The sequence below is a fragment of the Myxocyprinus asiaticus genome, chromosome 42, assembly GCF_019703515.2.
Source record: "Myxocyprinus asiaticus isolate MX2 ecotype Aquarium Trade chromosome 42, UBuf_Myxa_2, whole genome shotgun sequence".
In the NCBI taxonomy this organism is placed as follows: Eukaryota; Metazoa; Chordata; class Actinopteri; order Cypriniformes; family Catostomidae; genus Myxocyprinus; species Myxocyprinus asiaticus.
The window spans coordinates 175,001-187,500 of record NC_059385.1 but is presented as its reverse complement, the minus strand read 5'-3'; the positions used below and the strand labels follow the sequence as shown (position 1 = coordinate 187,500).

The 12,500-nt window shown below is 39.3% G+C and overlaps 1 protein-coding gene across 1 annotated transcript in view; it reads left to right on the top strand.

Moving 5' to 3' along the window:
• The window catches only part of kcnj6 (potassium inwardly rectifying channel subfamily J member 6), a 31,936-nt gene that overhangs the window by 10,001 nt on the left and 9,435 nt on the right, over nt 1-12,500 (top strand). Inside the window, exon 2 of the mRNA XM_051684756.1 lies at nt 7,257-8,181. Coding sequence (XP_051540716.1) covers nt 7,281-8,181 — 901 coding nt within the window. The 5' untranslated portion in view covers nt 7,257-7,280. The remainder of the gene's footprint in view (nt 1-7,256; nt 8,182-12,500) is intronic.

Sequence of the window (12,500 nt, the reverse complement as noted above, 5' to 3'; positions counted from 1 at the left end):
TTGGGTTTATACACCTAATCTAACTAAATAAAAAGTAAATATTTTCTAGATAATATTTTAATAATTTATTTTGTCTTTTTTTTTTCATTTACAATATAAAAGTCACTTATTTCATTTTGCAAACATTTATTATTTTTCACATAAAGGGGGTCCCTCGCAAGGGGATCGTCATATTGGGGGTCCTCGTGTCAAAACGTTTGAAAACCCCTGATGTAGATTATTATTTCTTAATCATGAATTGTGTCAGTTCTTTATAAACATGCAATCCAGTGCCGTTTTATTTACTTCCCAAGACTTTTTGATGTGTGTTAAAAGAACAGTTCATCCAGAAATCAGCATTATGTCATCATTTACTCACCCTCATGTTGTTCCAAACACATATGATGTTCTTTCTTCTGTGGAACACAAAAGGAGATTTTTATTTATTTATTGGTTTATTTGTATAAGGACAGTACAAAAACATGATTTCAGCACAAAAACTAAAAAACACACATTGTACATAGAAATTATAGCACGTGCTAATTTGCATCTCAGGTCCCTAGATAGACTTTTTACATTAAAAACGACATAAATCAATCAATATAATCTAATCATATAACAAAATAATAATAAATGGCTAAATAAATACTAAGGTTGCTCTCAACCCTCGTGACATTAGACCTAAAAATTCATTGAGAATTAAAAGTGAGTACAGCTCTGGTTTCTTTTAAACCAGCGTTTAACCAATATTATGAAAGATTTTATATCTGTTACTGGTTTTATTTCAGATGGTAGCATGTTCCAGAGTTGGGATCCCTTCACAGTTGTTGTGTGATACGCAGCCCTACAGTTGTTCTAGAACCATCCTGTCTATTTAGCAACTTACATTTTATACTCCTGTGGGGCTTTATTGTGGATATATTTTATACATTTAATTATGTAGGACAAATTTATAAAAAATAATTACATTTTTAAATATTGTAATGATGCACATGATTTGGTTTATTGTCCATGATTTTTAAAGCCTGATTGTAAAGTGACATTAAACAACTTACTGTGGATTCACTTGTTTGAGTCCAGACTGTAATACAATATGAAATATGAAACATAATCATTTCATGCATAAAGAGCTGAGCCGCCTGCTTTGAAATGCACTAATATATTTGAAACAAGGCAAGTTAATCTTTATCTTTTATTAAAGTTTCTTTACGTGTCTATCAAATGTGAGTTGAGAATCTAAAATAACACCTAAGAAACTGAACTCTTTTACCTCTTCTTGAACATTCTGTTTTGAAGAATGTTCAGTCTCAGTCACCATTCACTTTCATTGTATGGTAAAAAGATGCAGTGAAAGTGAATGGTGACTGAGACTTTCATTCTGCCTAACATCTCCTTTTGTGTTCCACAGCAGATAGAACATCATATGTGTTTGGAACAACATGAGGGTGAGTAAATGATGACAGAAGGTTTATTTTTTGACTTAACTATCCCTTTCTGTAGTTTTTTCATCCACAGCAGATAAACGTGTGTTTTTCTCTTGCGGTTACAGTGACGGTTATAAAATGTATATCTAGAATGAAGTGTAAATGACTTTGGATGAAGAAATGTAAATGAGAGACTACACTACAAACACATGCACATGTGTAGAAGATGAGTCAGCACAGACAGACAGACAGACAGAGAGTGAGACAGTTCTGGGCCTCAGTCTGACACACACACACACACACACATGCACACACACTGTGTGGATTCTCCATCCTCAAGCAATCTGGAATATTCTCATGTTTATGATCTGCAATAATTTTTCTCACCTTGGAACCTCTTTAGACATCACAGGACCGACATATGTGGCTGCGTTTCCCTCATTATTCAGATTAATCGGTAATAGGATTTTTTTTTTTAACTATTGGTGCGTTCGATCTTATTTATGAGTTGAGTGCACATGAACGCCACCTTAAAGTCATAATTACCAGCGGGAAACTTGGGATTTCCTTTGAGCTGCCGACTTTCTGAATTAAAGAATCATGGAGGAAGCAAAGTGGAATTGGTCGTAATTCAGTTTTACGCTTGGATTTTGACTGTACAGTTTGTATTCAGTTTTTATTCTGTTCTTAAAGAATAGCGATAAAGCTTGTCAGAAAATAAGACTCATTTATTGTGGTTGGTTTATGAGGTGACAGGCGACAACTACATTTCTCATCATTATATGTGATGGCACAAGAATGATAAAATAGAGAGATAAAGCATTAATTATACACCTAATGTACAGATTTGCTCTTCATTTTGTTGTGTTGGTGCTAAAAGGCTTCCTGTCTTTGTCAATAAGTGTGTTTACATGCACGTTCTTACACCGATTATGCTTAATAATCTGACAAAGTGGGCTCTGGGTATCTCAGCGAGTATTGACGCTGACTATCACCCCTGGAGTCACGAGTTGAATCCAGGGTGTGCCGAGTGACTCCAGCCAGGTCTCCTAAGCAACCAAATTGGCCCGGTTGCTAGGGAGGATAGAGTCACATGGGGTAACCTCCTCGTGGTCGTGATTAGTGGTTCTCGCTCTCAATGGGGCGTGTGGTAAGTTGTGTGTGGATCGTGGAGAGTAGCATGAGCCTCCACATGCTGTGAGTCTCCGCAGTGTCATGCACAACGAGTCACGTGATAAGATGCGCGGATTGACGGTCTCAGAAGTGGAGGCAACTGAGACTTGTCCTCCGCCACCCGGATTGAGGTGAGTAACCGCGCCACCATGAGGACCTACTAAGTAGTGGGAATTGGGCATTCCAAATTGGGAGAAAAGGGGAGAAAATCCCCCACCCAAAAAATAAAATAATAATAATCCAACAACGTGTGTGGTCATGGTAACACATTTAACGGCACGGGTAGATGTTTTGCCCACAACCCCTATTTCACTGCATGTAAACACCTTTACAGACGTTCTTACCAGCTTATCCAAAAGCAGAAAATAAATGAGATTATTTCAAATCTCATATAAAAGTGGTTTTCTTGCTTTGTGGTATTTTTTAAATAAGCTGATTTGATGTTCCACATTATTCAATGCCGTTACAGTAAGTTTGGGATTCATACACTTCTATAAGTATCACTCAGATTCAGTGTTCAGTTCTGTTGCAGTTATTGGGGTTTGTTCTGTGGTGTTCGGCAGCGTTCTCCAACCATCAGATGAATCTCACACACTGCAGTACACTGTACAGAGTTTAGTGTTTGGTAATAAATGTCATATAGAAGGCTAGGCAACATGGATATGTTCATCAGGAGGTGGGGCAGCTATTTGGCCTTTTTGGAGGGCTCTCGGGGAGGGGCAGTGGAGGGAGACAAGTTGTTTTAAATGTGTATGTTGTAGCCATTTTATTTTTGAACATATACTTTTTTAAATGTATTTTTAAATATTTTATTCTGTTTTATTGTCTGTTTGTGTGTATTTGTCAATTGTATTTGACCACTGGGGTATCAGTCTGTGTTGGGTGGTGGAGTGGTTAATGTTCGGGAGGAAGGGTTGTAAATAATATAATGTGATTCCAAATATTCTGTTATTTATTTATTTATTTTATTTTAATATATATATATATATATATATATATATATGTTATATGGAATCAATAAAAACTTTTAATAACAAAAAACATCTTTAAATGTGACAGCGACGACAGCGCTTGAACTCTTTCACTGAACACAAACTGTGTCGATCAGCTACAGTCTTCATTCACACATATTGTTCTTGTTCTCATTGATTCATGAAAAATGAGCAGTGAAAAAATCATTTCTGTGGACATTGTTGAATTGAATATGAGTTTATACGAGAATGATTTGCACACACGTGTGTGTTCTCCTCATGTTTCTTGAGTGAGCTCCAGTGTTTTTACTGGTTGAGATTTTTTGTATCACTGTAACCCGAAGCTTTTCGAACGCCGCTGTTGGCCATGTGTGACTGGAGTGTTTTGAAGTGTTTTGTGATGTCAGTAATGCTCGCCGCTCAAGGCAAACCCGCATGACGTGATGTGTCATGTGAATCGACAGACACTGTTCCTCCAAAAGTGTTTCCTCTCTTCCTCTTAAATGTGCTGTCAGAGGAGATCAGACTCTCGCAGCTGTCGCCGCAGATGACCGTCATGACTGCACGTCTCACACACACGGTTCTCTTTTCATTTGTATCTCTCTGTTTTATTAATGGCTATTCATGATCTCTGTCAACTCAACTCCAGCTGACCTGACAGGTCACAGTTAACTTTATCAATCACTGATCAATAACCTCAGAGATAGTAACACAGGGCCGTCTACACAATTACACATAAGAGAGAGAGATGGAACTTCACACAATTATAAGAAGATGACATGTTTTTTTCTCCCCAGTTTGGAATGCCCAATTCCCAATGCGCTCTAAGTCCTCGTGGTGGCGTAGTGACTCACCTCAATCCGGGTGGTGGAGGATGAATCTCAGTTGCCTCCGCGTCTGAGATGTCTATCTGCGCATCTTATCACGTGGCTTGTTGAGCGCGTTACCGTGGAGACGTAGCGCGTGTGGAGGCTTCACGCTATTCTCCGCAGCATCCACGCACAACTCACCACACACCCCACCGAGAGCGAGAACCACATTATAGTGACCACGAGGAGGTTACCCCATGTGACTCTACCTTCCCTAGCAACCGGACCAATTTGGTTGCTTAGGAGACCTGGCTGGAGTCATTCAGCACACCCTGGATTCGAACTCAGGACTCCAGGGGTGATAGTCAGCGTCAATACTCACTGATATACCCAGGCTCCCATAAGATGACATATTTTGAGATTTTCTGAGGAGAATGAGAGAGGTGTTTGTGTAAAATGATGCTGGAGTGTTGTGAGGCTCTTCTGGGTGTTTATTCCTCTAGTTAGTGTTGATGTAGTTGTTCTTGCGCAGGTTCTCAGGCTACGTCCACATTAATCCGGATACAAGTTGCTCATCCACACTGAAACCTTTGAAAATGCTTAAATCCCCTTACTGCACATGTGAAAAATCGCCGTTGCATGTACGGTCTGAAATGCAATTGTCCTCGTGTTCGGTCACCAGCAGCAATTTCTAGTAAACTTCCTGTCGCCTTTGAAGGAATGCAATGTGAAGATTGTACATAAAGTAACATTTATCTTTAACAACACTATCAAACTGGATGTCTTGATTATTTTGGGGTGAATGGATCACATGACTGCGTCACATGGGAACAAATATGTCATCGTTTTCCAATATCTCTGTCTTCCCTGTCCACACTACAACTCAAATACTGTGTTTCAAATGTATCCACTTGAGAGAGCGTTTTTGAAAAGCTTAGTTTTCGCTAAACAATAATGCCTTCGGTGTGGACGGAAGGCCAAAACATTGAGAAAAAGAAACGTTTTCAAACACAAACGTATTAGTGTGGACGTGGCCTCAGTGTCAGTGATGTGTGTTATCAGATCTGACGTGTTCTGACACACACACACACACACACACACACACACACACACTGATCCTGAGATTACACACCACTACTGCAACTATGTGTGTGTGTGTGTGTGTGTGTGTGTGTGTGTGTGTGTGTGTGTGTGTGAGGCCACTCGGAGGGCAAAAGTGTGTGTGATTGCAGTTCAAGTGCAGCTTGTGTGTGTGTGATGTGTTTCACAGACAGCTCTGTCTGCATATGTGTTTAATGTTGAATATTAATGAATATTAAGATTGTACAAGTATGTTAATAATGAAATTTCACACATGATCCTGATGGAGCTGATGGCAATATATTCTCTCCATTTATTATGATGTAACTCCATCACACCATAACAACCCTCAACACATCCTTCAAATCAACATTCCTCTATTCTATTCTATTCTATTCTATTCTAGTCTATTCTAGTCTAGTCTAGTCTGTTCTCTTTTATTTTAGCGTAGTCTATGCTAGTCTGTTCTGTTCCATTCTATTTTGTTCTTTTATTATTCAAGTCTATTCTATTCTATTCTATTCTATTGTAATATGTAGAGTAGGTGTTCCTGTAGATCTCTGGTTGCTGTAAATCACGTTTCTTTCTCATACACAGAATACACATCACTGATACTGTACACATGTGATCACGTCTGTTGTCCAGTACTCTGTGTGTGTGTGTGTGTGTGTGTGTGTGTGTGTGTGTGTGTGTGTCACAGAGCCACAGAGATGCTTTGTAAATTCAATTATCTGTCTGTTGTGTATGATGCTGCCAGCGGCTGGTGACACCAAAATTACTCTTCAGAGTCTCTCTGTCTGTCTGAAGATGATGAACCCAGCTGGACACTGAGATAAAAACAAAAATATCATTTCATATGAAATTTATCTGATTGCATTTTATTACTGTGGCATATTGTTTTCTAAGCAAAACATTCACAACTTGCACTTACGTTGATGTGCATTTCACAGCTGTAATGAGGTCAGAGCTGGTCAAAGTGGCGTGCGAGTCATGAATCAGAGCAGATCTGATCACACAAGAGCTCTGTGTTAATTAAGACAAAAGATTTAACGGTGTGATGTGATAGAATCAGGTCATGATGAACACTTCAAAGAGCAGCAGACATTTGTAATCGAGATGTAAAATGGTATTATGAAACATCATCGCTGCAACACGTTTTCTGCTATTTTCTCGACCTCCCATGAAGCTCATAAACTATCTAATGTGAAAGTGAGATGAATATTATAATGAGCTGTTTGGATTGAAAGATCTTCGGCACAGACGGCCATGTCAGGATGATCAACTGGTTTAGTTGTCCAACAGCAATTTTGTAATATGTTTTAGTGGCGGTGCTTTAAAGGGGATGAATTTAAATATATAACATGCTGAGAAGCGTGCTAACAGAAACTGTTTGACTACAACCATCAAATCCACCACATTAAACAATACATTTCAAGACAATTACTCTCTGACAACAGATGTTTTTAATTCTTCGTCTATATACACATGCAGACAGACTTAATTGGCCATTGTGTCATGTCTTACTGTCTGAGTGTGCCATGAGCATCAAGATAAAAATACTTCTCTATTTTCTGAAATAGCTTTGTGTTCCCTCTCATTCCCTCGCAATATCTCTATCCATCCCCTTGTGAAAATTAACCATGACCTAACCCCAACCCTAACCTAACCTAACCCTAACTTCAGACAACTAGTCAACTAATTGTTCAGACATCTAGTGGATTATAAAAGTATGTAGTTGTGTACATCTCTGGCATGCAGCAGCTGTATTGTCATGTGGGTCCCACTGAGATGTTTCTCATTGTGTTCCTCTCTCCATCCAGGCTTAGAAACTTCCAGAAGTCCAGATGGAGCAGGATGTTGAGAGCACGATCACAGTCCGACAGCCCAAGCTGCCCAAGCAGGTGCGAGAAGATATCCCCAAACTGCTGCAAGAGCGAGAGCGCGTCAAGCAGAAGGTCCAGCGCTACGTCCGCAAAGACGGCAAATGCAATGTCCACCACGGTAACGTGCGCGAGACCTACCGTTACCTGACGGACATCTTCACCACGCTGGTGGACCTCAAGTGGAGGTTCAACCTCTTCATCTTTGTGCTGGTTTACACAGTGACGTGGCTGTTTTTTGGCTTCATGTGGTGGCTGATCGCCTATATACGAGGTGATCTGGACCACATCGGAGACAACCAGTGGACTCCATGCGTCAACAACCTCAACAGCTTTGTGTCAGCATTCTTGTTCTCTATAGAAACGGAGACGACCATCGGGTATGGCCACAGGGTGATCACTGACAAGTGTCTGGAGGGCATTGTCCTTCTGCTGGTGCAGTCTGTGCTGGGCTCCATCGTCAACGCCTTCATGGTGGGCTGCATGTTCGTGAAGATCTCGCAGCCCAAGAAGCGCGCAGAGACTCTGGTGTTCTCCACCAACGCTGTCATCTCCATGCGCGACGGGCGACTTTGTCTGATGTTTCGTGTCGGGGACCTGCGGAACTCACACATCGTGGAGGCGTCGATCAGAGCCAAACTGATCAAGTCCAAACAGACGAAGGAGGGAGAGTTCATTCCCCTCAATCAAACGGACATGAACGTGGGTTACGACACCGGCGATGACCGGCTCTTCCTGGTGTCTCCACTCATCATCTGCCATGAGATCAACCAGCACAGTCCGTTCTGGGAGATCTCCAAACAACATCTGGCCAAGGAGGAGCTGGAGATCGTGGTCATCCTGGAGGGCATGGTAGAAGCCACAGGTAAGAGCAGATGATGGTGTGACAGCCCTGGATGGATTCATATTTACTGCTGTAGTTGCCGACAGGCTTAAGGAGTAACAGAATACTTGTAGTAGTGTTATTTGCCCACAATATTAAAAACAAGGTAATTGTGTCCCATTAAAAAAACAAACAAACATATAATCTAATTTTGGTGATTACTAGCAAGACTCCATTTTCAATGTACACTACCAATGAAAAGTTTGGACACACTGATTTATGTTTCTCATGATCTTTCAAACCTTTGGGTTTTTTGGGTGAACTATTCCTTTAATTAAAAAATGAAATGTGTGAGTGGATAGTGAAGGAAAAGCAGTGAACAAGTGTCCAGCAGACAAACCTACACAAACAACAACCTCAAATACAAGACAGCTTTCATTTGTTGAACATTTATCTGTCACTACAAGTCTCATACTTTCATTTGTTATTTCATAGTTTTGATAACTTGACATTTATTCTAAAATGTGGAAAACAATCATAATAAAGAATGAGTTGCGGTGTCTAAATGTATCACTAATACTGTACAAAGAAAGAAATAAGACTGAACACACTGTATAATTACAGAGGTCAGTTGAAATAGTTTTGTTTTTGTTTTCTTTTTTCCCTTTTTTTTTTTTTAAGAGTGGTTATTTTGCAGAGGGGGCCTGTGTATCTCAGCGAGTATTGACGCTGACTATCACACCTGGAGTCGTGAGTTTGAATCCAGGGTGTGATTAGTGACTACAGTCAGGTCTCCTAAGCAACCAAACTGGCCCGGTTGCTAGGGAGGGTAGAGTCACATGGGGTAACCTCCTCGTGGTCGTGATTAGTGGTTCTTGCTCTCAATGGGGCGTGTGGTAAGTTGTGTGTGGATCATGGAGAGTAGCATGAGCCTCCACATGCTGTGAGTCTCTGCGGTGTCACGCACAACGAGTCACGTGATAAAATGCACGGATTGACGGTCTCAGAAGCGGAGGCAACTGAGACTTGTCCTCCGCCACCCAGTTTAAGGTGGGTAACTGCGCCACCATGAGGACCTACTAAGTAGTGGGAATTGGGCATTCCAAATTGGTAGAAAAGGGAATTTAAAAAAATAAAATACAAAAAGTGGTTATTTTGTGAAGATCAATAAATGGCAGCTGGTAAATGTTATCTGGGTTGGGGGATATCCAGGGAAGGACTGGCCATTGGGAGCACCGGAACTTTTCCCTAACCTAACCTTAACAGTAACCTTAACCCTAACCTTAATCCTAACCCTAACCCTAACCTTAACCCTAACCTTAACCCTAACCTTAATCCTAACCTTAATCCTAACCTTAATCCTAACCTTAATCCTAACCCTAACCCTAACCTTAATCCTAAACTTAATCCGAACCTTAACCCTAACCTTTTCCCTAACCTTAATCCTAACCTTAATCCTAACCTAACCCTGACCTTAACCCTAACCTTAATCCTAAACCTAACCTTAACCTTAACCCTAACCTTAACCGTAACCTTAACCCTAAACATAAACCTAACTTTAATCCTAACCCTAACCTAACCTTAACCCTAACCTTAAACCTAACCATAATCCTAACCCTGACCTAACCTTAACCCTAACCTTTTCCCTAACCTTAATCCTAACCTTAATCCTAACCTAACCCTGACCTTAACCCTAACCTTAATCCTAACCCTAACCCTAACCTTAACCCTAACCTTAACCCTAACCTTAACCCTAACCTTAATCCTAACCCTAACCTAACCTTAACCCTAACCTTAAACCTAACCTTAATCCTAACCCTAACCTAACCTTAACCCTAACCTTTTCCCTAACATTAATCCTAACCTTAATCCTAACCTAACCCTGACCTTAACCCTAACCTTAATCCTAACCCTAACCCTAACCTTAACCCTAACCTTAACCCTAACCTTAATCCTAACCTTAATCCTAACCTTAATCCTAACCCTAACCCTAACCTTAATCCTAAACTTAATCCTAACCTTAACCCTAACCTTAACCCTAACCTTATTCCTAACCTTAATCCTAACCCTAACCCTAACCTTAACCCTAACCTTAACCCTAACCCTAACCTAACCTTAACCCTAACCTTAACCCTAACATTAATCCTAACCTTAATACTAACCCTAACCCTGACCTTAACCCTAACCTTAATCCTAACCCTAACCCTAACCTTAACCCTAACCTTAACCCTAAACTTAATCCTAACCTTGATCCTAACCTTAACCCTAACCTTAATCCTAACCTAACCCTAACCCTAACCTTAACCCTAACCTTAATCCTAACCCTAACCCTAACCTTAACCCTAACCTTAATCCTAACCTTTTCCCTAACCTTTTCCCTAACCTTAATCCTAACCTAACCCTGACCTTAACCCTAACCTTAATCCTAACCTAATCCTAACCCTAACCTTAACCTTAACCCTAACCTTAACCCTAAACACCAAAACCCAAATAGTTTAAAAGTGTGATAACAGTGCTGCACAATTAAACAATTCAGTCCACACATATAGAAATGTACTTTGTGTTTACCGTAGTAACACTGGTGTTTTGGCAGAAACGTTAATATTTATTGTAAATTTGACTTATTATAATTATATTAAATATTTAATATTAGGGGAATATTAGTCACTTTTCTAGAGGCTGTTTCTATCATTTCTGCATGTGTTTAGGATATTGTTTTTCATTACAAATTCCATAGATTACCATAATTACATCTAACCATGCTTTTCCCTGTGATTACCATGATCTTACTAATATCAGTTAAACTCTGGACACTGTGCAAGAACTGTGGTAAATTTTCATAAGGGTAACAAAGGAGAATTAATGAAAAGAGCTTTAAAGCCCAGAGCTCCATGAATTAAAGATGAAGCAATGAGTTTTTCTCTGTAAATATGTTCATTTGTAATGAACTTTAATGGAAAAAGTTAATTCAATAATTAAGAGCCCAATGAAAGATCAATATCAGTTAAGACGTCCTACAGTCAGAATATTTGAACATAGCCCTGAATAAATTAGGCGTTAATTCACTTTTTACTGATTTTATTGTTAATATCAATAAATGTATTCCTGCATCACAGCTCAAATGATTGCTTTACTGGCAAATGTGAATTTCTATATGACAAAAATATGCAAAAATACATTAATATACAAAAATTATGCAATAATAAAATTAATATTGTTAATTTGTGTGATTGCAGAACTTCAGTTCTACTAATTTGACAAAAATGATTTTGATAATGATAATGCTTTCAGCTGTGTATTGCTCTGAGCTCTGTTTAAACAGGATGTGTTCTTGTGTTCTGACTGCACTATTATTATAATTATAAACATACACTAGATGAATAACTTTGCCTATTGCTATGCGATCTCAGTTTGTCAGCATCTTGCAACGTGAGCGCCACATTTTTAAGACACTGTGTCAAGTAGGGTTGCCAAATTTCTACCAGCTGAATACGGGAAATTCCAGGTCTAAAATATGTGACTTTTTTCCAGCGGGACTCCTGCGTGAGACGCTGCACAACAGTTAAAGTGATCTATCTAGAGCTTGTTTACAGAGAAAAACAATTGGAAAAACAGCGCAGACAGACGCAAAAATATGTTCTGTGTGAACAGCCCCTAAGATGCTTAAAAGGAAAACCGCTTTAATACAACGACCAGGAAGAACCACATTTTTATCAGTCTTCACTTTTAATAAATTGTTTTGCCAAAATAATGAAGCTGCAATCAATGGAGAAAAAATGTTTTCTATCAAGTGTTTTATTCCCCATAATTAAGCTGAAGCCTTTCCGTTTTTAAAGCTCAACAAATCGGCTTTCTGTTGAAAATTGGGCTCATCAGTCTGTAGACAGTTAAAAATAGTATATATAACAAAACAAAATGTATTTGGCCATCCAGGGCCACTGTTATAGTACAAGACTTAGTACCGGTTTAAGCAGCCAAGCATTGTAGGATTTTTTATGGGAGAGAAAGTATAAAAAATAGTGCATTTCTCCTTGAATTACAGTGTCATTGTTTTGGCAGTAAATCACAAGGGAAACATAAGAAAATAACATTAAGTACATTTTTAACTAAACCTGTACTGTACTTTTGTACTAAAAGTGCTGCAGTTTTTCTCACCTTCATTGAGTCGTTCTTCCAGAATGAGCACTGACATATCATGAAAATGTGCATTTACGGGTATTACACAATTATCATACTCTTGAATGCTGTAAGTTTGACAGAATTCCCTGTTTCTGACAGGAAACACCTGTAGGTTGCTCACTGGAGGCCTAAAGACAATCATTTTTAAAGCAGGATTTTCAATCATGTTATTAAACCGCACA